The sequence below is a fragment of the Bos grunniens genome, chromosome 16, assembly GCF_055505025.1.
Source record: "Bos grunniens cultivar Pamir isolate PY7600 chromosome 16, Bosgru_T2T1.0, whole genome shotgun sequence".
NCBI lineage: Eukaryota > Metazoa > Chordata > Mammalia > Artiodactyla > Bovidae > Bos > Bos grunniens.
In genome coordinates this window covers 76,013,984-76,040,888 of record NC_141180.1, presented here as the reverse complement: position 1 = coordinate 76,040,888, position 26,905 = coordinate 76,013,984, and the positions used below count along the sequence as shown (strand labels likewise).

The 26,905-nt window shown below is 36.5% G+C and overlaps 1 protein-coding gene and 1 long non-coding RNA gene across 16 annotated transcripts in view; one reads left to right on the top strand and one right to left on the bottom strand.

The window, feature by feature from the left end:
* Positions 1-26,905, top strand: part of KCNT2 (potassium sodium-activated channel subfamily T member 2) — a 431,812-nt gene that overhangs the window by 266,874 nt on the left and 138,033 nt on the right. For all 15 annotated transcript variants that reach the window (XR_015143756.1, XR_015143755.1, XR_015143754.1 and 12 more), the window contains exon 14: positions 20,948-21,056. Coding sequence is in view for 8 of the 15 variants with exons in the window: in XM_086345575.1 (XP_086201701.1) it covers positions 20,948-21,056 (109 nt within the window). In the remaining 7 variants the exon portion in view is untranslated. The remainder of the gene's footprint in view (positions 1-20,947; positions 21,057-26,905) is intronic.
* Positions 4,021-11,658, bottom strand: LOC147357042 (uncharacterized). Its single transcript, XR_015143760.1, has 2 exons — positions 11,545-11,658; positions 4,021-4,353 (listed from the first exon to the last, which is right to left on the bottom strand). It is a non-coding gene; the product is annotated as an uncharacterized LOC147357042 (long non-coding RNA).

Here is a 26,905-nt window from a genome sequence, read left to right as displayed (position 1 = left end):
TGTTCAAACTCAGCACAATTTGAAGTTCTTTATTTTTTGTTTGTTTCTTTTTTCAAACTATTTTTCACTTTGTAAAAATCAAACATAACATAGCTTAAAAATTATACAGTGAAAATCTGTGTTGCCCCCATTTATATTCAGTGATGAACATTTTCGCACATTTACTTAATCTTCTCTCTGTGTACACACACACACACACACACACACAATAACACATACACACTCTTTTACATAAGCATGTTTTTTCTAAGAATGACATTCCTGTTACATACACAGGATAACATTTTCACCTCTAAGAGGTGAAATCAATATTTTATTTTTTATTGCATTTGCTTTTCAATTTTTTTATAGGAGTAATTTTAGATTAACAGAAGCATGGTATGGATAGTACAAAGCACTTCTATGTACCTTTGATATCACATAACTTCTCGGAATGTTAGCTTCTTATATAGCCTTGGCCCACTCAATCACATTTTTTAAAATTACATTGGTGTAGATTATGTTTAAGTTAAATGCATTCTTGTATTTTGCTCCTCCTAATAAAATATCAATCACATATTTGTGTTTCATTTCTGTGACTTTTGCAAGTTTAATATATGGACCAAATCATATTTCCTGCTTGTTCTCTTTGAGCTTGGGTAGTTGCTGTTGACCATTAGGGATTTCAAGCCGTTTACTTGGAGACCATTTATAATTTAATTAAGTCAAAGCATCTTTGTGCTTTTGTCCATCAGTTTTCTTATAGTTGTATATGTCTCAAAGACTCAGTTTCATAGTTTTGAAAATCAGAGAAGTGTTTTCCTTCTGTATTAGGATAGTGCCAGGCATATTCTATCATATCCTAGACATAGGATTCTCAGTCTGTAAAGTAGTTTCTTGTTCTGAATGTTTCATAAAGAAGACCTGGTACATATTCTTTTATTCTTACTTACTTATTCAAAACATTTTTATTGGGTCATATTGTGAGCGACAAATTGTTCCAGGAAGTCATGGTACACCAGGGATGTGTGTATGTGTTTCACGTTGTCCGACTCTTTATTGAACCCATGGACTGTAGCCTGCCAGGCTCCTCTGTACATGGGTTCTCCAGGCAAGAATACTAGAGAGAGTTGCCATTTCCTTCTCCAGAGGATCTTTCCAACCCAGGGATCCAACCCACATCTTCTGTATTGGCGGGCAGATTCTTTAACACTGAGCCACCTGGGAAGCCTAAGATGGACTAGCTGTCTATTTCAATGGCAGATTTTCTAATTTCCTTTACCTCTAACCCTTTAAGAGGGCTTTCCTGGTGGTTGGTTCAATGGTTAAGAATCCTCCTGTCAATATAGGAGACACAGATTCTATCTCTGGGTCAGGAAGATCCACTGGAGAAGGAAATGGCTACCCACTTTTCCAGTATTCTTGCCTGAGAAATCCCATGGACGGAGGAACCTGGTGGGCTACAGTCCATGGGATTGCAGAGTTGGACATGACTTAGCAACTGAACAGCAACAAACAACTCTTTAATAACCAGAATGTGCATTTGCTTTCCTTCCAAGAATAGCACCTGAATTGAGCTTATTCTTTCTACAGAGACCTTGAATTATAACCTTAGAATCCTCCTCCCTGAGCCTTTCCATACTCCCTGAACATGAAAACTCATGATCCCAATCATGTTTTAATTTAGAAAGCTTTATGATTTGATATATTATCCCCATTGCTGAAATAGTTACTTCTTTATAGAAAAATCTCATAAAGCACAATTTTACCCCCAAAAGAATGAGATCCTAATACTAGTATTGCTAACTAGTGGAGAGAGCAAATATTATAATGGGATGTTTATTTAATCTAACATTCTCTCAGATCGTACTGTGTGAGAACATACTGTGCACACGCTCATACGTGTGTGTTGTGTGTGGGATTGTTAATTAAGCTTTACTAAACAATTAGATTGCTGCTGGACAAGCAGTAAGAGGCTAATGAAAGTTTTAAGTAAAGGTGTAAATTTTTAACTAGATAACAAATTACTAATAACTCCTTGAGAAATGCAGAATGCAGAAAAGAAAAGTGAAAGTGTTAGTCGCTCAGTTGTGTCTGACTCTGTGCAACCCCATAGACTGTAGCTCACCAGGCTCTTGCATCCATGGGATTATCCAGGCAAGACTACTGGAGTGGGTTGCCATCCCTTTCTGCAGGGGATCTTACCGACCCAGAGAGGGAACCCAGGTCACCTGCATTGGCAGACAGATTCTTTACCAACTGTGCCCCCTGGGAAGTCCCAGTTAATGAATATATTCATAGTTGCTTAGATATTCACTTATCTTGCATGATTTAAAAACTTAAAAGATCTATTAAGCATGTAGAAAAATAATACTGTAACTCTGTAGAGTAAAAATAAGCAAAAATGTACGAAATAGTGAAAAAAAAAAAAAAAGAAACCTAAAGCCCTCCTGTGTTTCTCTACTGTGAGCCTCCTTTACTTATCATGCAGAACACTTCATTTCTGACACTTCTGGTCCATAAATGTGTGTGTGTTTTACCTCCACACAAAGCAATTCTCTGCAACACCAGTTGGGTGTCCTAAATTCAGCTCAACTCAAGTGATGGCGCTAGTGGTAAAGAACCTGGCTGCCAATGCAGAAAACATAAAAGATATGGGTTCTATCCCTGGGTTTGGAAGATCCCCGGAAGAGGGCATGGCAACCCATTAAAGTATTCTTGCCTGGAGAATCTCCATGGGCAGAGATGTCTGGCGGGCTACAAGGTCGCAAAGAGATGGACATGATTGAAGCAACTTAACACTCACTCACATCTATTCAATGATAGTGCCAGATCCCACAGGGTAATGGCTCAGACCCACAAGACCACCCCCTACCCCCACTTCAGATGATGAGGTACATAGAGTGAGATCTGGAAGGGTCCTGAGCATAGGACCTCTGTCCTTGAGGATTTGGGGTGCATCACTTTCCCAATGTGTGTGTGTTCACCAACCAAGAAGCCCTCCAAACTCCTGACTATTGGTATCTTATGGAAGTTTCCTCACAAAAGCATGACCATTTATTAACTCCACTTCTGGCCCCTGTACCCTCTCTGGAAGATGGGGTTGGAATTGAAAATTTCAAACTTCTAATCACAATTTGATCTTTCTGGTGACTGTTCCCATCCCAGAATCATCCAGGAGCCCATCCAGAGTCACCTCATCAGAATGAAAGATGCTTCTAGTTCTCAAAAGCATCTTAGGAATTTATAAGAGTTCTAGGAGTTCCATGTCAGGAACTGGGTTGGAGGAAAATATAATAACAAGGGATGTTCCTAGTGCTCTTATCAACCAGAAAATTACGAGGGTTTCAGAAATTTTGTGTCAGGAAAACTTCACAAATAGCTTTCAAATATATAAGTGATGTTCCTTCATGATATGGTAACGATGAATTCTGCAGGAGAAGGAGTGACACAGGAGAAGAGCAACAGAAATCTAGACCTAGATCCTGTAATTTTTTATGCAGCATTCATTTTTTGTAGCAGTGTCATTAAAACGTGTCTCCATAGAATGCTGCTCTGGAGATAATATGGAGAAAAGCTTGCTATGAAAGTATTGTATAAAGTAGTAAAAGAATGCACATGCAGAAATCCAAAAAGGATGGCTGCATCAGCTAACATCTGTTTACACAATTATATGAAGGTTTCACGAGGAAATAACATGATCTGCACAAAACATTTTTTTTCTATTTTTTAAAATAATTAAACTCATTTTTAATTTAAGGATAATTGCTCTACAATATTATGCTTGTTTCTCCCAAACATCAACATGAATCCACCATAGATAAACTTATATCCCCTCCCATTTGAGCCTCTTCCCACCTCCCTCCCCATCCGACCCCTCTAGGTTGTTACAGAACCCTGGTTTGAGTTTCCTGAATCACACAACAAATTCCCACTGGCTACGTATTTTACGTATGGTAATATACACGTTTCCATGTTACTCTCTCCATACATCTTACTTCTCTTTCCCCCCATAGTATCCATCAGTCTTGAACACAACAGTTAAATAAAAGTTCATCCTTTACAATTTTATTTATTATAAGAATAGATGTAAAAAGAAATAAAATGTCTAGCCATATGAGAATCGATACACAAAATGTATGATATGTGATCTGTATATAAATTCATTGGTGTTGTTTAGTCACTAAGCCGTGTCCGATTCTTTCCTGACCCCTGGACTGTAGCCCACCAGGCTCCTCTGTCCATGGGATTTCCCAGGCAAGAATACTCGAGTGCGTTGCCATTTCCTTTTCCAGGGGATCTTCCTGACCCAGGGTTGAACCTGGGTCTCTTGCATTGCAGGTGGGCTCTTTACCACTGATCCACCAGGGAAGCCTGTGTATATAAATTATCCAACTATAAATCATTATTATAAATTTTATTGATATTAAAATGAAGAACATTATGGATGAAATAAGATATGAAATTCCTTAAAATAAGGTAACAATTTTATTAATACTACTTATGTGCATTAAATTATATTTCATTTTATATGAAAACATAATTATAGCTAGAAGGCAAGTTTGTTGAAGATGGTTGTTTTTATTTGTAGAATTTACATTTCACATTTTTTCCCACAAGGTCCAAATTACCAAGTGTAATTAATGCTATAAAAATTTCCAAACAGTTACATCTAAGGAGGAAACATGTTCACTTAATTAGAACAAGGGGTTATGTTTTTATAGACTATAATCATTTGTTTACATGACCAGAAATACTGCTATTATGTTGGAAAATTTTAATATATATATGAATTTATGTCTTTGCAATTAGCATATTGTTATATAACCTATAACCAATTCTCATTTAATATGTTCATATATCTTTCTTTCTTTCATGCCTAGTTCTCATTTTTTTTTTCAGTTCTTATTCAAGCTATTCTATATAGTAAATAGAAGGGACTAAATGTGATAAATTAGCCAGAACACCTCCTTGAGAATGTTAAATTCACCTTCTAATAAGGAATAAAAAATAAGTCATTTTAAAAAGTGGTAGCTATTTTGGGGGCTGCTCCATACAGCATGTGGGATCCTTGTTTCCCCAATCAAGGATCGAACCTAGGCCCCCTACATCAGGAGCATAGAGTTTTAACACACTGGACCACCAGGGATGTTCCAAGGAGTAGTTATTTTTAAAACTGCCAAAGTGATTGTAATTAGCTGAGATAAATTATTGCCAAAAATTTGGGAAGTTTGTGTGTTTGAAAATAAGAAAAAGAAATTTGTAAATTGTAAGTTAGTAGTTTTGACAAAATCAGTTTCATTTTGGATTGTTTGTTCTTTGGTTTTCAGCTTATTAAGATTCAGTTTTGTCTGGGACTAAAAGAAGGAAAATAAAAGTGCAATTATTATATAAGAGATTTTTGTGAACTTGGGTGGGACTTGCTTTAAGATGGTTATCTAGTTTAATTTTGAAGTTAAATGGTATGTGTACTTTTATGGTATTTAATACACAAGCCAATTTGCTCCCCAGAAATGAATAACTTATGTTGCAGGCATGAGCAATATTCCTTTTACTAACTTTTGCCACCTGGTTGAATGAAAAATAATTTAAGAACAACTTTACTATTATTATTGTGGCATGCATGTGTGCTAAGTCGCTTCAGTCATGTCCAACTCTGTGCGACCCTTGACTTTAGCCTGTCAAGCTTCTCTGTCCATGGGATTCTCTAGGCAAAAATACTGGAGTGGATTGCTGTGCCCTCCTCCAGGGGATCTTCCCGACTCATGGATTGAACCTGTTTCTCTTACATCTCCTGCATTGGCAGGCAAGTTCTTTACCATTAGTGCCACTGGGAAAGCCCATAATTGTGGCAAACACTTATTTAATGCTTACTATGTGCAATGACTACAGTTCTGAATAACTTTTTATAGATTAACTCAATAACTTTCTTTTTTAATTTTTTTTTATCGGAGTATAGTTGATTTACAATGTTGTGTTAGTTTCTGCTATACAGCAAAGTAAATCAGTTATACATATATCCCCTCTTTTTTAAACTTTATTTCCCTATAGTTCATTACAGAAAATCAATGAATTTTCATCATAATCTTGTAAAGATAATTGTGCTTAGTCACTCAGTTGTGTCTGACTCTTATGACCTCATGGACTGTAGCCCACCAAGCACCTCTGTCCATGGGATTTTTCAGGTAAGAATACTGTGTTGCCATTTCCTCCTCCGGGGGGGTCTTCCTGACTCAGGGACAAAAACCTTCATGTTCTGTGTCTTCTGCATTGCAGGCAGAGTCTTTACCCACTGAGACATCAAGGAAGCCCCATTAAGATAGTAGATTAGTAATCTATTGCTGGGTAATGACCTCAAACTTTTGTGGTATAACCAATAAGCACTCATTATCTCACAATTTCTGTGGGTCAGGAATTTGGGAGAAGTAATAACCCAGATACCTGTGAGGTTGCAGTAAAGATGTCAGTTAGGTCTGTGTTGTCTGAAGGCTTGACTTGGACTGGAAGTTCTGTATCCAAGGTGGCCCCTCAGCACTCACATGGTTGTCAGGTTAGTGCTGGCTGTGGCAGGAGGCTCAGTTCCTTACCTCTGGGACTTTTCTTTAGGGCTGCTTGAGGGCCTTGTGATGTGGTTGCCTGCTTCTGCCAGACCAGCTGATCCAGGAGAGAGCAAGGCAGAAGCCACAGGGTCTTTTATGACCACCACTCTCTGTCATTTCCACAGTATCTCATTGGTCACATAGATCAGCCATATTCTGTGTAGGAGGGAACGGATGACACAGGATCCAATACCAGGATATGGGAATCATAGAGGCTGTTGGTCAAGCAGGCTAGTCTGTGTAGATTCTATTCTCATTCCCATTTCATGGATGAGAAAACTGAGAAACAGAGATATTAAGTGAAATGCTGATGGTGCCATGCTAAGTGGTAGAGCTCGATCTTGAATATGCATTGTCTCCAGACCATGTGCTGTTAAGCGATATGTAGTGTTGCCATAATAGTTCATTCTACTTTTAAAGTTTTGATTAACAGTTGCACATTTTCATATATCTCTTGTCCACTTCCTTTGTGTGTGTGTTTGTATATAAAGCACACCCCACTTAACCTTATTTTCTACAGAGGTGGCTATTTTTCTCTTAGTGAATTATAGAGATTTTCCTTATTTTAAAATTACAAATATTTTGACTTTTTAAAAGTTGCTTTTTTTTTTTCAGTTTGCCAGTTGTCTTTGGGTTGTGCTTATGGTGTTTCTAACACAATTTTTGTATCTTTTTTGTACATTTGTCACTGTCTTCTTTATGATTTTTGCCTCTAGATTATCCAAAGATCCATCATTTAATAGTTCAAATCAGTTCATTTTTCTAATAGTTACTTTTTAAGGCAGAATTTTCAGCAACCCCTAGAATTATCCCCTAAAGTCAAAAAGAGTGTGTGGATCATGAAGTACTGAAATGCCAAACTTAGTTTTTGGAATCTGTTGATGTGAACTTCATATTGAAGAATTGTGAGGGCTCGTTGGAGGAAGATTATCTCATGGTAGGCAAAGACTCAGCAAGACAAGGCACTTGGCTCAATTATTCCCTTAAATCAACCTCACTTTGTATCCAGTGACTCCTTTAAAATTGCATATGCCTCCTGGTAAAATTGAAATGTCAATGGCCTTTTGTATGTCTCTTTATTAAGATTGTTAGATGAATATCTAGCTGATAGTAGTGCTTATCTACCTATCTATTATCTATCATCTATCTATCTCTATCCACCATCTATCTCTGCAGATGCATTTTGGAGGGAAAAGAAAAGATTTGGTTATTATGGAACACTGCCAAAGATTAGGCAGTGCCCATTAAGTGTGTCTTAAATACCCAATAGAAGAGATGAGGTGAGATCTTATTTGCAACTTTGTCCAGGGTAATGACACAGACAAAAAGAACTGTCACAGATCGTACATGACAACTCTAAATATGGCTATGGGTTGTCATGGGAAGATCAAGAAAATTGTAGCATCTTCCTTCTTTGATAAGGAAAGGGTGTGGACTCATAAAAGTGCATATTTCTACTTGCCTATTTTTATGAAAGAAAAAACTTTAACATATTATGGGACTCTGTACTTTGTTGCATGCTATTCTGTGTTATTTTAATTTAAAGTTTACATTTTTGTAAGACAGATATACTTACTACTTATTTGTCTAATATAATACTAGGCATAGTTGCTCTAAGCCTTACATGATTAAAGATGTGGAATTCGATCTTACATCTTTTGACTCCGGTTGCAATGATTCTTTCAATTAAGTACAGAACCACCCTTGCCACGTTTTCCTATTTTATAATTTATTTCTAAGAGTTCTGGGATTATATTTTAATCTTCATAGAATGTGTGATTCAGAAGGTCTATTTTCCAGTTTAAATGACAATTGTTTCCAGAGATTTAGAGTGAAAAAGACATGCAGTAGAATTGTGCACCTGGATCCTGCATCCTCCCAAGTGATTCCAGGCCTATTTAACTGTTCAGACCTCACATCACCCAAACTCAGTCTTCTGTCTGTTTTGTTAATTCAGCCATCCAGTGCCATCTAAAGCCTCCCTCTTCCACCTCAGGGATGCAATACTTTTCAATTAGCTTTTAACACAGTGCTGCTCAAAGTGAGGTCCAAAGGCCAGTTTCAGTCTATAGACTTTTACTAGCTTGTGCATGCTCAGTCACTTCAGCCGTGTCTGACTCTGTGACCCTATGGACTGTATCCCCCCAGGCTCCTCTGTCCATGGAATTTTCTAGGCAAGAATACTGGATTGGGTTGTCATGCCCTCCTTGACTTTTGCTAGACTACAAAATAAATACCCAGTTGAGACTGAGCATGTAGAAACTTTGATAGCAATCTGACATTGTGACATCCTAATGCATTGCAGTTTGTTGCTCTTTGGAAAGCAAGTAGACTGGTTTGGATCATATCGAGTTCGTAGGTGAGTCATATATGGCATGAGTTCTCTGTGTGTGTGTGTGTTAGTTGCTTAGTCATCTCCGACTCTTTGCAACCACATAGACTGTAGCCCACTAGGCCCCTCCGTCCATGGGATTCTCCAGGCAAGAACACGCATGCAAAATAGAACCATATATGTGTTTGCAATAAGTTGGAAATTGAAAAGAGACGTCTGTCTTTCATCACAATTAGCTGAGAAGCCAGCTCAGTGCCTCATCAGTGTAGAGTCTTTTGCGCCTCACCTTCCTTGTTTGTCCTGCCCTCTGTAAACCGCCTGGACTTTGCGGTCCGTCATAGCTGCATATCAGTATACTGTTTCCCTTTGTTGTGATTTTTGATGGCTCCTGATTGACAATAGCAAACATACACATAAACAAAATCCTACATGGATGGATCCTTTTCTCCTGCTCCTTGGCTGAGTAAGTGCCACTAGAAACAAAATTCACGCAGTGAGTCAGACTCATATTGGTGAATTCATGGTCCTGCAGCTCACAGGCCCTTCACAGTGTGCACTTTTTTTTCTTATTAAAACACGCTCTTACTCTTGCAGTTACAGTTTCAAACTTTAGCTCATCACTTAATTCTTAGATGGGGGAAAACAATGCATGAAAGATTTCCTCAGATTTTTGCTACCGTATCTCCCCAATGTCACTTCCTTTTCACCCACTCTTTCCTGCTTTTCTCCTGTTACAATAGTATTTCCTTATTTCCATGCTGGTTTCCCTGGTGGCTTAGATGGTAAAGAATCTGCCTGCAACTTGGGAGACCCAGGATTGATCTCTGGGTTGGGAAGATGCCCTGGAAGAGGGCATGGAAACCCACTCTGGTATTCCTGCCTGGAGAATTCCATGGACAGAGGAACCTGGTGGGCTACAGTCCAGGGGGTTGCAAAGAATCAGACACGACTGAGCGACTAACACACACAGACATCTCCTTGCTGGATCCCAATGCCTGGTGCCCTATCTGCAACTTTGTGATATTATTCTCCCCTTCATTTTAAAATCTTTATTTGTTAATTTATCTCCATGGAAATTTAAATGTCTTCCTACCTCTCTGATTTATGTTTAAGAAAATTAAAAGAAATTTTAAGAAAACTTTTAAGAAACTGCATGTTTTCCTCATCTTTCAACTAATGACTCTTAATTATCCTTAAAATCTTAGTTTACACATCACTTTTATGGGGATTTTTTTTCTGATTCCTTGAGGGAAAGAAAGATATCCTTTTTAAATTCTTAGAGTGCTTGCATTCTTGTCCTAAAATTTATCATTGTATATTTGCTACTAATAAGTCTCCTAGAGGTGTTTCAAAAGCTCTTTGAATCAGTGACTCAAATCATTTTAGTCCAGCTATAATACTGGCCAATTCTTTCCAAACTCTGTCATTAAATGGTTGGAGTTTGAGTAACATGGTGTTTGTATTTTTTCAATCATCAGTTCAACTTAGTGGTGATTTGAGCCACTTATCCATCTGGTAGCAAGTAGTAAGCTTTAAAGAACGTTCAGGAGAGAGGAAAACCACTAGAAGATTCATATATTGTAATGCACTCGGTTAATCAATTTTAGACTTGTATAGCTTTTGTAGAGTTCTTTATAGGCAGTTTGAATTTAATACGGATTTAGGCAAGTTACATTACCTCTCTGAAAGTCTAATTCCTTATCTGAAACTGTTTAACACAATATATATCATAGAGCTTTTGTGAGCTTTAATAACACACACATACATACATGTATATGAATCATTTAGCATAAAAGGTGAAATATTGTTTGGGATTATTATTATTGCAATATGATTAAGGTAATTCAATAAATATATCATTCATTCTCAATTTTCATGACATCAATTACTATCACAAACTAGTGAGAAATGCTTTCCATTAGCATCTAAATAAATTGAGTTCTGAAGTCAGCAATTTTTCAAAAAAATATTAATACTTCTGTTTTTGTGACATGGTTTAGAGAAAAAGGTTAATAAAATTAAAACTGTTTTGCTCTAGGATATAGGAAACTTGGTTCCTCTTTTGAGCTTTTAATTAGTGTGATACATTAAAAAAGTTACAGCATTAACATAGCATAAGGATTCAAGTAATTAGAAAAACACAAAAATGTGTTTTATACTCAGTATTACTGAAGTGAAATAAATCTGTTTTTTTAATGTTGCCAACGTCAAGCTGAGTTGAATTCTGTATATTTAATAAGAATCTTATATTTAAATCTTGTGAAAGTAAATGACTTTTAAAGCTTTACTTAAATCTATTCTTAGTCATTTAGTGGTTGAATGGTTCACAGTCTTAGAATTGGAAGAAGTGTGATGCCTGCTCATGTATACACACACACACACACACACAAACCCCAACTGGTAATTTATTGATTTAAACAACAATATCAAAATAAAACTCAATTGTTAGAGATTGTCTATTCTCCTTGAAGAAGAAGCAATTTTCATGGCAATAAGCCCACTCATGCTTATAAACAGAGCTTAATAAGCAAAGGTTATGTGAGAGATTTATAACACAATTTGTCCAGTCGGTCTATGTAATAAACTCTTTTCCCATAAAATAAAAACAAATAACATTCAATTTTTAAAATTTACCCCATTTCGTGTTTCTCTTTGAAAGCTCTTTTCCAAAGGATATTTGATTTCTGTAAATCAAAACCCAGGGCTCGAGTGGTTTCATGCACCGGCCGCTGCTGTTTACAGCTTTCCAAAGAGCCGTTACCTAGCAACTGCATAGAAGAAGCTTCCAGCAGTTTAAATCATAGACGAGCTCAGAAAATACTGTGAAGCAGACCTTAAAAAAAATTTCTGACTTGTTAAAATGTAATTAACAAATCGACTTTCTGTCGAAATAGATCAAAAGAGATTTGATCATGTCTATTGATACCTTTATAACTTTAATTATAATTGCTTATCTGAAAAGCTTTCAAATCAAAAATGATAAAAATAGCAATAAAATAGAAACCATGGATCTCACATTATCCTGCTGTTTAAAAGTCACAGTCCTGAAAACTGTTTCCCCTTCCTTAAGATGGCTACTATTAACAGTTTGAGTCGTGTTGTCACACTTTTTTGTGCATGTGTGTAGTCTGCATTTGTATCAGTGGAGTTATATCCTTTTACTCCTTAAGATTTTAAACTGTGTCACTGACATTTCAAGATGGCTTATTGAAATTTCATTTTTAGTAATGCCGAATTGTGATGATAAACATTTAGCATCATCTAAGTGATCCCTGGGTCAGGAAGATCCCCTGGAGAAGGAAATGGCAACCCACTCCAGTACTCTTGCCTGGAAAATTCCATGGATGGAGGAGCCTGGTGGGCTACAGTCCATGATGCCACAGAGTCGGACATGACTGAGCGACTTCACTTTCACTTTTCACTTTTTCCAGTGATCTAAATGAAGATGATCACCATCATCTGTCTAGCATTCTGATCTGCATTTTGTTCTCATTATCTACTCTTCTCCTCAGAAAATCCCATGAGGTAAATACTATTACTATTCACATTGTCAAAGATGAGGCAAGTGAGGCTCTGAGGGAACAGGACCTTGTTCAGGGCCTGACACACTCGGTGGTGACCCCACTGGATCCCATGCACTTATGCTCGAAGAACAAGCAACAAGAGAGAGAGCTGAGTCAAAACAAACAGAAACTTTACAAGGACAAGAAGGAAACACAAGACGGAATATATGTAAATTCAAACGAGGAAATGTTTTCTTCAACAAGGAAAGAGAATTAGAAAACATGGACAGATTTGAGCTCTGCAAAGGAGTGATTGTTGTCTGCATAATCAAAACTGGCCACATACATGGCCAAACCAGTGAGAGGGAAAGAATTTAGACAAAACTGGTTTTGTCTGCCAAATATTAACCCAGAAGTTTACAAAACTTGGTCTAGTAACCATGTTTAACTGAGGAGCTGATACATGCCATTTCCCCCTTGGTAGCCACCCACCCAGCTAAAACTCGGGGATATGTGTGGGAAAAGGAGGGCATTTTACTAAGGAACAAGGAGAGAATGAATATAGACGATAGTAGTTTCAGCCACAGTTCAAATCTTTTTGTCCACCCGAGTATCCATGTACAGTATTTTTTCTATACAGTAAGATAGATGTGTTCAGTATTAGTTGCTCAGACATGTCCAACTCTTTTGTGACCCCATGGATTCTAGCCCACCAGGCTCCTCTACCCCTGGGATTCTCCAGCCAAGAATACTGGAAAGGGTGGCCATTCCCTTCTCTAAGGGATCTTCCCAATCCAGGGATCAAACCTGGGTCTGCTGCATTGTAAGAGGAGCATTCTTTCCCATATGAGCCACCAGGAAAGATTCTCATCCATTATTATGAAAAACACAGCCAAGTTGCTTCAGTTGCTGAATCTAGCTCCAAGTCTAGGATATCTCAATAATGCAAAGTCATTTCTAGCTGTGGATCCTAATAGTCTGGCAATGACAAACCAATAAATGAGTTAGTTACCTCCACTCCCACCCTATATGCATATATAATAGTGGGGAAAGATAACTGTAATAAAATATTGGGTTTTGGAAAATGCAAGGGAGGCACATGGCAGACATTAGTCCAGGTCAATGGTGATTATCCTGTGGGACATGAATTGCAAAGACCTTGCGGTAAATTTTTTGACTAGAGACCATCCTGCTGTACAGAATAACTTGTCTGTTCCTAAGCATAGATTCTTGTTCACTATTTTCAGTGATTACAGAGAATGTTGAAATTGGAACAGATTTCCTCTAGTCCTTTCCATGTGTCAGTGATCGTGCTCAAAGTTCTTTTCTAAGAACTTTCGTACACTTGCCTTATTTGGCTTTTATTGCCCCATCCCCATCTCTGGCTTGGTTGTCATGGCAGCTACCTTGGCATTTCAGTTTGTTGACCCTCTGTTAGTTCGACTCGTTAGTCAAAAATCAACTCTAGTGTCAACTGTCTTCTAGGATTGTACTTCCATGCATTTGAATGGGCAGAGGAATCCAAACAAAAGGCAACCCATAGGCTAGTCCCACTTTAAATTCATGATCACTAATTTTTAGGGGTCTGGCAGGTGCCAAACAGTCATTCTGTTTCCCAAATCTGTTTCTTTTTACCCTCTCTTAAACAGCTTTGCCATGTTTTCTCTTCTCACCTCCAACCTCTTTTCTATCAACATTCCAACCTACTTCACTAAGAAAGTAGGACCATAGGAAGGAAAACAAAGTTTTCATAAACTTCTGCCTACGCACATACTCACCAGCCTGAAGGTAGAACTCCCATATGTTCTACCTCCTCTCCTGTTATTATAGATGAACAATTTTAGCAGCACTGTGACTGAGCAGGGTCATGGAAAGAATAACGTATTATGTTAATAAGATTACCCAAATTCTGACAGTCTAGGAATGACATTTTAAGGAATTGGAAATATATCCTATAAAGCTTTCAGATTTATGAAAGGTCATTAGTCCATTTGGCAGATTAAACAGCACTCTCTAGCTATTGATAATAATGTATATTTGCCTTGTAACTCCAGTATTTTTGCCACCTGATGCAAAGAGCTGACTCATTTGAAAAGACCCTGATGTTGAGAAAGACTGAAGGCAGGAGGAGAAGGGAACGACAGAGGATGAGATGGTTAGATGGCATCACCGACTCAATGGACATGAGTTTGGGTAAACTCCGGGAGTTGGTGATGGACAGGGAGGCCTGGCGTGCTGCGGTTCATGGGGTCACAAAGAGTCGGACACGACTGAGCAACTGAACTGAACTGAACTGAATACCTAGCCAGTAGTCAAGTGTTATTGAGAACGTTATTGTTTTTGAACTTTGATTTGTGTTTAGTTTTAGGTTGTTTAAACTTAAATAGCCACATGTGGCCAAGGCAACTGTATTGGCCAGCACAGTTTCATTTTTATTTTACCTGATTATTTACTTATTTTATTGAAGTATAGTTGATACACAGTGTTGTGTTACTTTCAGGTGTAGAGCCACGTGAATCAGTTATGTGCTGGGTGCTTAGTTGCTCAGTTGTGTCCAACTTTTTGTCACCCTGTGGACTGTATAGCCCACCAGGCCCCTCTGTCCATGTGGATTCTTCGGGCAAGAATACTGGAGTGGGTTGCCATGACCTCCTCTAGGGGATCTTCCAAAAGCAGGGACCTTCCAAACCCAGCTTTCCCACATTGCAGGCAAATTCTTTACCATCTGAGCCACCAGGAAAGCCCAAGAATACTGGAATGGGTAGCCTATCCCTTATCCAGGGGGATAAATGCTTCCCAAACCAGGAATTGAACCAGGGTCTCCTGTTTGCAGGCAGATTCTTTACCAGCTGAGCTACTAATGAAGCCTGAATCAGTTACACATACTGATAGCTTACGGTGGACAATGTTGGAGTTGTGATCTCTGAAGAAGAGAATTTAGCTTCAGGACCAGGGGCAAGACTTCAGACACTCAGAACTTCATGTGGCAGAAGTTTCATTACAGTGAAAAAGGAATAGAGGAAGCTTCTGACGTAGATATCAGAAGGGCGGTGGAGAGTGTCCTGTCACTAGGCTTAGCAAGGGAGCTGTATACTTTCTCAGTTGGTTATTAACAATAAATCAAAAGAACATCTCAAGGATGTAAAGGTCTTACCAGATACTCCCACAGTATACATTTTAAGATAACAGGATTAGTCAGACTTTTTTTTTTAAGAAGGAGAAACATGTCTTTGTGCAGGATATGTTGTTGTTATATAATCACTGGTAAGGAGTTTAAGGAAAAACATACCCTTGAGGAAGATGAGTTGTTTTACTGTATAATCATTAGCTCTGGGCTTAAAGAAAAAAAAAAAAAAGTTTTATGTGACTATGACAAAGGAATGTAGAAAAAAGAAAAGTTTGTCCTTTTCTTTTCCTCTGGGGCCCCAGACTCCTTATCAACCTACCCAAGAATTAACTCTCTCCATACATATATATTTTTTTTTTCTTCATACATATATATTTTCTTTTTCCTTATAGGTTATTACAAAATATTGAGTATAGTTCCCTACGCTTTACAGTAGGTCATTGTTGGTTATCTATTGTGTATATAGTAATGTGTATAGGTTAATCCCAGACTCCTAATTTATCTCTCCCTCTGCTTTACCATTAATAATCATACATTTGTTATTTTTATGTTTGTGGATCTATTTCTACTTCATATATAAGTTTTTCTGTGTTATTTTTTTAGATTCCATACATTAGCAATATCATATGATATGTGTCTTTCTCTGTCTGGCTTACTTCACTTAATACAATCATCTCTAAATCCATTCATATTGCGGTAAATGTCATTTATTCATTCATGACTGAGGCAATTGTATTTGCCAACACAGTCTTAGAAGGGTGATAAGTGGGATGCCAAAAAGTTGCAAAACAGGACAAGCATTTAGGAAGCTGTTTTATTACCCCAAGTGAGAGATTATTAGTGTTTATATAAAGGTCCATGATCCCTTTAGCTGATTTGGGATCCCTCAATCCAGAAAACTCTGAGAAAAGAAAATATTTTAGTATTTCTGTTAGTGGTAAAATCTGACCTGAAGTTATTTGGTAGTAAACCCCATACTGAACTTCATTTTTTTTTTTTAAAATTAGTAAAAGTATTCACACATTTAACTGCAAAAACAATAGTGTTTTTAAGCATAGGTTGCTCTCTACATCTAGTATACAAGATGAAGCATATTGTTTCTAAAATTAAAAAAAAATAAATTTTAATTCTAGAAGCTGATAAGTGGCCCTTAAGAGCATGGATAAGGATCAGAAGCCTGCAATAAGTAGTTAAGAGTGGGAATGGGGGGGAGGCGAGTGAGAAAGTGACAGAGGACCAAAGTGGTACCATCCATAAACCTTGGCAGTCATATGACATTGGGAAATGAGGGGCAAAATAAGATGAAAGAATATTCTGCTTTTGTATTCAAGTTAGGAAATAACAGTGAGTATAAATGTTTGAGGAGGAGAGATGGATTTGGGCCTGAGAGGAGACATCTAGAGATAAATTCAATTTCGATTTGCAGAATGAGTTTCACTTTTCTTAATTTGTGTAAATGAAGACTATCATGCTATAGTACTCCTTTTCATGTGTCAATCATCCTTATTGGTGAAATATATGTTTTCTTTATAAAGAGTACTGATTTTTCTTTTTATCTAACAAGGAATCCCAAGATTATATATTAACTCATTAATCTAAGATGGATGCTTTCAACCTATCTGGTCCAATATCTCTTTTGTATGATAAATATTTTGTCACACTTCCTTTACCAGCCTGGAACAAAATTCAGAGTAAATGTAAATATCTATATGAATACACTTTAAATAATTAATAGAATATGTAATTTGTAATATGAAGGAGAAACAGAAGAGAAATAATTAATAGTAAGAAAGCATGTATCTCAACATTGTAAATGCCCAGATATGAATAACCAAAAAAAGACAACACAAAACAGATGCTTGCACCAGTAAATATATGCCTGCTACTGACAACATTAATGATCAGATCTTAAATTTCTATTAATGACTCACATATAGTATTAACAAAATAAACTTTCTCTAAGTTTATACAGTAACTGTCTTCCTAAATAATTCAGTATTTACTAAAATTTTTCAAAACTTTGTATCTATGTAGACAATTGCCTCCAGAAATGTGTACATTGCTTGTTGGGTTAATAGACACTGTAAAAACTTTACTTACCTGTAGAAAAAAAGCATATACAGACATAAAAATGATGCCTAAAGCTAACTTTTCTCTTCTCTTTCCCACTGATTATTATAGTTTTTGAAACATTAGCCAGTGCAACATGATTGTACTTCAGCCATTTCCAACCAACCAGAGATAACACATTAATTGAGGAAAATGGAAGGAAGGGGGCCCAGTTTTTTTATTTTTTAGCACTAAAGGAAAATAAGATGGAATATTTTCAAACTATCATATAACTACCGCATTTTCTCATGGTCCCCTGCTAGAAGAAATATGGTTTCTACATTAAGCCAAGGGAAAGTTAATAGTTGCATATGGTATTCAGTTCAGTTCAGTTTAGTCACTCAGTCATGTCCGACTCTCTGTAATCCCATGAACTGCAGCACACCAGGCCTCCCTGTCCATCACCAACTGCCAAAATCTACCCAAACCCATTGGGTTAGTGATGTCATCCAACCGTCTTATCCTTTGTCGTCCCCTTCTTCTCCTGCCCTCAATCTTTCCCACCATCAGGGTCTTTTCAAATGAGTCAGCTTTTTGCATCAGGTGGCCAAAGTATTGGAGTTTCAGCTTCAACATCAGTCCTTCCAATGAACACCCAGGACTGATCTCCTTTATGATGGGCTGGTTGGATCTCCTTGCAGTCCAAGGGACTCTCAAGAGTCTTCTCCAACACCACAGTTCAAAAGCATCAATTCTTCAGTACTCAGCTTTCTTTATAGTCCAACTCTCACACCATACATGAGCACTGGAAAAACCATAGCCTGGACTAGATGGACCTTTGTTGGCAAAGTAACGTCTCTGCTTTTCAATATGCTATCTAGGTTGGTCATAACTTTCCTTCCAAGGAGTAAGCGTCTTTGAATTTCATGGCTGCAGTCACCATCTGCAGTGATTTTGGAGCCCCCCCAAAATAAAGTCGGCCACTGTTTCCCCATCTATTTGCCATGAAGTGATGGGACCAGACGCCATGATCTTAGTTTTCTGAATGTTGAGCTTTAAGCCAACTCTTTCACTCTCCTCTTTCACTTTCATCAAGAGGCTCTTTAGTTCTTCTTTACTTTCTGCCATAAGGGTGGTGTCATCTGCATATCTGAGGTTATTGATATTTCTCCCGGATATCTTGATTCCAGCTTGTGCTTCCTCCAGCCCAGCGTTTCTCATGATGTACTCTGCATAGAAGTTAAATAAGCATGGTGACAATATACAGCCTTGACGTACTCCTTTCTCTATTTGGAACCAGTCTGTTGTTCCACGTCCAGTTCTAACTGTTGCTTCCTGACCTGCATACAGGTTTCTCAAAAGGCAGGTCAAGAGGTATTCCCATCTCTTTCAGAATTTTCCACCATTTATTGTGATCCACACAGTCAAAGGATTTGGCATAATCAATAAAGCAGAAATAGATGTTTTTCAAGAACTCTCTTGCTTTTTTGATGATCCATCGGATGTTGGCAATTTGATCTCTGGTTCCTCTGCCTTTTCTAAAACCAGCTGAACATCTGGAAGTTCACAGTTCACATATTGCTGAAGCCTGGCTTGGAGAATTTTGAGCATTACTTTACTAGCGTGTGAGATGAATGTAACTGTGTGGTTGTTTGAGCATTCTTTGGTATTGCATATATGGTAATCATACCTTCCAAATTTTCTGGTAGTGGGTGGATTTTTAAATCCTCTATCTCATGTCATAATACATATACATACTTTTCTTCAATCATGCGTTCAATTTTTGGTTTAAAATTTATAGACCCCATGTGTTTGGCTATCATATGATTCTAAAGTAAAATTATTCTTCATTTAACAGTTTTGTAACTTTATTTTCATAGATTGGGCATTATATACTTAAAAATTATTTGAGAAATATTAAAATAGCGGTTTAAGTCACTGTTCTTTTGCAGATACTTTGAATGCTTTTCTAAATTCAAAATAGAACTTAGAATCTTCCTGTAAACTATTAAATCATGGTTATATATTTTGGAGATTTTTCTTATAGATTTTTATTATAATACTGACAAGCAGAAAAAAAAAAAGAGGCATTGTTAGATTCTTGAGTTTTTTAAAGAGTAAACCCTGATGTGTAACCATAGCTTATAATTTCTTCCATAAAATGTAAAAGAAAAAATGAATTAAGGAAATGAAGGAAAAAGAAAAATAATGGGCTCTTTCATATGCTCACTGATGTTATGCAAACAAGAGTAAGGTTATTATTTATCTATCTGGAACATTTAATGAATCACTTCCCAAGTAATCTTATTTCGTCATAAATTGTATAGTGTGTGTTTTCATTTCATAGATCAGACTCACAAATTCAACCCATTTCTTCATTAGCTAAAACTGCTATTTTCTGCCTAAGAATATTTACTTTCTTAGAACTTTAAGCAGTCTTTATTTTCAATATCAGCTACAGAAGTTTACTTGGAAGGGAAGGTTTTTTTCCCCCAAAACAAACAGCTTTCTTTTCCCCAAACATTAATTGCTTCTCTAAAATGTTATTTTTGTGGAAAATTGAGCATATGGCATCTGGGCCCTCATTCCTGCATGAAAACAATTTACTTGGGCTGAATGGCATTACTCCTTTTAACATGACCTTCACTCCCCCCAACCATGTGTCATCATTTCTAGCTCTCTATTGTTTTTATGTCATTGAGTTTCTTTTTATGCCATTTATTATTGTTTCTAACTGGACTCTATCATCTTCTGAATTTATGACCTTAGATTCTAAGGTTAAGGTATAATTTATATTTATATCAGGATTAATTTTTATTGATTGATAATGGTAGTTGTTTTGATTGTACAAATTATTACTTATCTATTGTGCAAATATTATCTGCCACATTTTTTAATAAGTAATTCTAAGTCTTTATGTTATGTGACTATGGATTTGATAAATAAATCATGTTATAAATCAGCACTATTATATTTCATACCATAGAATTATCAGAAGTAAAGGAGACTGTGTTTAGTTTTAAATTTACTATACAGGCTGTGCCTCACACCTACCAACTTCTTACCTTTTTGTACAGATGAGGCACAGGAAAAAAACTTCTTGCCAAAGGCTGTCAGTTTTATTAAAGACATATCTGGGGTTAGAACCCCCCTGTACCTCAATAACTTACCTCACAGTCTAGTACTCTTTCTTATGAAACATTTTTCCTGGAGATAAATTTGCACATGTAAAAACATCTCTGAAGCAAGTGTATTTATATGGAAGCTTTTGTAATTTTATTCTGTGTTTTACATATTACTTTAAAATACTACTATCCCAAGGTAAATTATTCTAATTTACCTATTTTATTTCAAACAGATCATGTTGTTTGTGAAGAAGAGTTTAAATACGCCATGTTAGCTTTAAACTGTATATGCCCAGCAACATCTACACTTATTACACTACTGGTTCATACCTCTAGAGGGCAGTAAGTATATTTTTTCTTTAAGATAATGCATTTTAAATTATAAAAAAGAATTATATAAGTGTAGTTATGTGATTTGGAAATACAGTAAGCCTAAGTATACAGCTAGATATGTACCTTTACTTGTATTTGTGTGAGTTATCATCATCTGGTAGACAGAGGGTAGACAGATAATTACAGACCTACTACAGGGTCCAAGACATAGAGGATATTGACAGTGATTTGCTGTCTTTTCTAACTAATCGAGAGATGATTTGTTTTATCCTAAATTCTATGCCTGCCTCATTAGTTAGGCCTAGAATTAGGGTATTGTTTCTACTTTCAAAATTAATACTTAGCAAATAAAATCTTGAAAAACAGGATGACAGCAGTCACTACTGAAAGGTCTTAAAGTCATTCTTTTTCTGTTTCTGAGGTAAGTTTTTATCTGAAAGCTGTGTGTATGCAAATGAGCTCAAAATTAAAATTTTATAAGTATTATAGAATGATAAATTAGTTGATAAAATTAGCTAATGTAGTATAAAAGAAATTATTTAATGAATTTCAGGGTACTGAGGGAAATTATATCACCAGAACATTTTTTCCCATTTGTTTTTTTGATAGAGTTTCCTAAACCATAGATGTTGTTTTTGACTTGCATTTCAAGTAAAATACAATCAGCGAATATAGTCACTGCTCTTATTTAAAAAGATAAATGTTGCACCACATTTCATACTTTTCATATTCCTTACTGGATATTTTAGACAAAATGTTTGATTTTCTAAATAAATTCCACAGTGGTGCTTGCAGTTATACTCATTTAAATTTAGTGAGTTAATTGATAGCTGTTTAAGTGAAATGACAAATCAAATAAGTCAAAGAAAAGGAAATTCTTTCCTGGGATTTAGTACTGCTTGGAGGAAATTGATAATTGAAAAATAGTAAATTCCCTCTGGTGTTTTTCAGTAGATTTACCTCTTTTCCCTCTAATTATGTCTCTGCTCTATAGAGACAGAAAGAGTTTCCCAGAAGCAATTTTCTCAAAGTTCTGAATATAACCATTTCTGTTCTATACACTGATAAGCCTTTAAGATGTTCAATAGAAACAATGTAACAGGACCACAAATGAAATTGTTTTTCTTGGATGGACTTACTCAGCATTTTGATGGAATTAAATAAAATACTGAAAACTTTGTCACCAACTAGTTGAATATTCATAGAACTCATGGTTTCATTATTTTGTCATCCATCTTTGTCACAGATTTGTACAGCTTTAGAGCTGAGAATTTAGTCAGCTTCATTCTTGCACAAATGATAAAATGAAGCCCTTCAACACTAACACACATTAGTATTTATAGAATGGTTAAATTACATTTTCCAACTCCTAGTAAATATTATTTATTGGCACACAATAGTGCCTGGTGAACATTGCACTTCGTATAAATTTAAAAAGAATTTTAGCATCTCCTCAAATAGGACTTTTCCTAATATACTCTAATGAATTTTGTCATATTAAAAAAGAAAGTGATCATCTTGAAAACATTACTACATAAGTAAGGATTTCCTATAAGTAAGATTGACCTGCAAAATCATTCCCCAATTAAGTGACACAATAAATGCTTTAATCCACCAAAAGTACTTTCTTTGTTATTGAGATATAATTCATATACCATATAGTTCACCTACTAAGATATACGATTTTGTAGTTTTCAGTATAGTCATAGAATTGCGCAACTATCACTGCTAAATCCTAATATTTTCATTATCTCATAAACTCTCTACATTTTTGCAATAGCCCACATTGTATCCAAACTCTTCCAACTATAGGCAAACACAAACCTTACCCTATCTCTATAGATTTTTCTTTTCTGGACATTGCATATTGCAATGGATGGAATATTACAATGGATGGATATGAATGGAATCATACAGTGTATGCTGTTTTTGGACTGGCTTCTCTCACTTGGCATAATGTTTTTAAGGTTCATCCATATTGTAACATGTATCATTACTTCGTTCCTTTTTAAACTGAGTAGTTTTCTATTGTATGGATATATTTCTTTGTACTTTTCTATTCATCAACTGATGGGTACTTGGGTTGTTTCCAGCATGATGGATAAGGCTGTTCTTAATATGAATGTAAAGATTCCTATGTGGACATGTCCTTTAATTTCTTTGGGTCTATATCTAGCAGTGAAATTGCTGAGTCATGAGCTTCCTAGGTGGTGCTGGTGATAAAGAAAGCACCTGCCAATGCAGGAAACGCAGGAGACACAAAAGACAAGGGTTAATTAAACCCCTGGGTGTCAGAAAGATCCCCTGGAGGAAGAAATGTCAACTCACTCCAGTATTTTTGCCTGGGAAATCCCACGGACAGAGGAGCCCAGTGGGCTACAGCCCATAGAGTCACAAAGAGCTGGATGTGACTGAAGTGACTGAACAACCCCCCACACCAGTAATTCTATTTAGCCTTTTTTTTAAGGAATGTCCCAAATGTTTTCTGAAGGGATTATATCATCTTACATTGCCATCAGCAGTCTATCATGACTCCAGTTTCATGTCCTCGGCAATCCTTGTTATTATCTGCTTTTTGCATCATAATCCTCCTATTGAATGCACAGTGGTGCTTCATTATGGTTTTGGTTTGCATTTCCCTGATTACTAATAACGTTACAATTAGTTCATGGGCTTATTGACCATTTTCGTATCACCTTTGAGCAAAAACCTATTCAGATCCTTTGTCCATTTTCTAATCACATTGTTTCTGATTATTGAGTTGTAAGAACTTTTATATATTCTAGCTTATCTTAAACAGATAAATACCATCACTTTAGTATAAATGATCATCCTAATAGATCACTTAATTAAAAAATCTAATATATTTTATTAATAATATTGTTTGACTAAAGTAACTTGTTATGCATTAATTGAAGGTATAGTGAAGATTCACTCATTAACAGAACATGTTTAAAATTTTGCCTTTAAGCATCAGCAGAAAGTAGAGACCTCAAATATATTGATTTAATAATAAGAGAGCAAACTTGGGAGCTAAATTAAGTAGTATAATGGGGAAATGTTGAGTAGTCTAGAAATGCTTTATGTAGGGATTATCAAACTATTAATTGAGACAATACCTACAGTAATACTCAAATTTCTCCATTAAAAAAGAAGGAATAATATTATTAAAAGTTCATTCTATAACAAATGGTGATTGACTAAAACTAGTTGATAGACACAAGCTAAAGACTTAGATCCAACACAGAAACAAATATAATACAAAATCTAAAATAGTCTAATTTGAAAATGTATTTTTAAATTAAATGCTCTGTAGATTGTAGGTACTTAAGGAAATAATAATTATGTGTTCTGAAGCAAATAAGGTAGACAAAGGAAGCAGGAATTAGAGATAGAGAGGGCAGCTTATTTAGTGACAGTCCTCCCTTAGGTCTGACAGTGGAGTTCCTAATTCAGCCTTAGAATTAGATTTCTCCACTTAACCTTCATACGTTTCTTAATTCTCTTCCTCTAGCCTGTGGAAATGGGGCAAAGATGGAAACCATATGTTAAGTATGGTTTTGTTTTGTATTTCCCTGATTACTTCAAGTGGCTTCAGTGGTAAAGAATCTGTCTGCCAATGCAGGAGACTCACGAGTCACAGGTTCGATTCCTGGGTCAGGAAGATCTCCTGGAGGAGGAAATGGCAACCCACTCCAGTAATACTTGTCTGGGAAATCCCCTGGACAGAGGAGCCTGGCAGGGTTACAGTTCATGGGGTCGCAAATACTGAATGACTAAGCAGGAGGCTTTCACATCAACTTAGCCATGACCTAGACCAGTGCATCTCACAAGGCTCATTAATGCTCCTACGATCTTACATTTTCTTTATTTAGATGTTAATATACTCGTTCCTGTTCTAGTTGATCAGTGAGTCAACTAGATAGGGTCAATTTTAGATGACTTTGAATAACTGTATCCCTTTTATTCATTGACGTTTACTCTGTATTTTAGCCCTTCTCAGTTTTCCCCTCTTACTCCATTTACATTTGAGTGTTCAGTGCTCTTGGCAGGAGCTTTTCTTATTGTCAATTAAATTAGTATTTTGATTTATTTGGCAAACATACTAGAAAGATGAACAGAAATTTATTCATTGAGCAGATATCACTGTAAGCTGTCAAACATGGACTGTGATGATTTTAGCAAACATTTGCCAAATTATCAGAACAGTTGATAGACATTCAGCTGACCCATCTTGATATTCCATTGCTATCAAAATTTAATATTTTCTTTTCCTTTCCACTTAATTTCACAAAAATATTTATTTCATTAGTCCCATCCAAGAGGTAATATTCTTTGCTCTTTATGCTTATTAATGGGAAGGAAAGAGAATTGATAAGAAAAATATTTCAAAGTTAGAATTTATGAACCTTGGCCACTGATTAGATATGGATATAGAAAAGGGAAAAAGAGGAAGAAAATGTCTTCACACACTGAGGTTGGACAGGAAAGAACTGTAAAATGTGTGGTTTTGACAGAAGGAGAAAGGAGTTTGGGGTTGAATCTATTTGCTTTTTTGATTCAGGTACCTTTGCTTGTAGGAATTACTGATTCCTGAGGAGGAATCTGAGCTTCCCAGGTGGCTCATTGGGTAAAGAATCCACCTGCAATGCAGGAGACTCAGGAGATGAGAGTTCGATCCCTGGTTCGGGAAGATCCCTGGAGGAAGGCATAGCAGCTCACTCCAGTGTTCTTGCCTGGAGAATCCCATGGACAGAGGCGCCTGGGGGGTAACAGTCCATAGGCTCCCGAAGAGTCAGACAAGACTGAAGCAACTGAGCCTGCGAGCATGAGGAGGAATCAGGGTTGTTCAGGGCCACAGAACTGAAAGAAGAAATGGTGGGGATTTGGGAGAAATGATCACTTAAGACTTTTCCTTGGGAAATTACTCCTTATAGGAAACAGATGGGAGAAAAGGACAGCAAATATAGTGTAGCATCACAGGATAAAAAGGAGCAAGGATTTCCAAAAAAATAACTGGAGTGTTAACAATACAGATGGCTTAAGATGGAGAAGAAGCAAACAGAATTCGGAGGTCACTGGTTTCTGGGAAGTTCTGAGAAAATTTTGGACAATGGAGACTTTTTGAGGTAGGATGAATGAACGAGGAGATGATAAGAAAGCAAAGCCTGGTCAAAGGCTGCCACTTCATTAGTCTTTCCCAGAAAGATAAAAAAGAGAAAGCATGAAAGCAAATAGTTCTGCTAGTTCCACAGAAGTCGGCTTCTTTGATCATGGCAGTTAAGATTGTGGTCCCTGGTGAGCCTTTCATCTCTCCCATGACAAGCACACACAAACACACACACACACACACACCCCCCCAGATTGTAGGACTGGAGGTTTGAATCATATATCTGAAGGTTACTCATTTTTCTTCTGCAGAGATTAACCTTCACTGAAAATCTGCACAGAAATGCATTTTATTAGGTGTATCCAAAATCTATTTGGTTACCTGAGAAATGTTTTTCCACTTATTGAAAGATCAACTAGAACATTATTCTATTAAACATAGTTTGAGAAATACAGATATTGCTCAGTCCCTTAATAGCTCATCTTCTGTTATCAAATTAGATTTGAGTGTGTTCATTTTATTTATTGAGGACCCTCTTTGCTCTCATCCAAATTTATTTTTATGTCCTTAATTCTCATGATTCTATGTATCATGTTCTCCAAATAACATGATCCTAAATATACTTCATGGTTTCCGCCTTCTGCATCTTTTTAAATGTTGTTCCTTCTGCCTTGAATTTTTTTCTTCTGCTTTCCTAGAGGATTTTCCTGAAATTCAAAGATTCTATCTCCTTGTGAATATTTTTAAG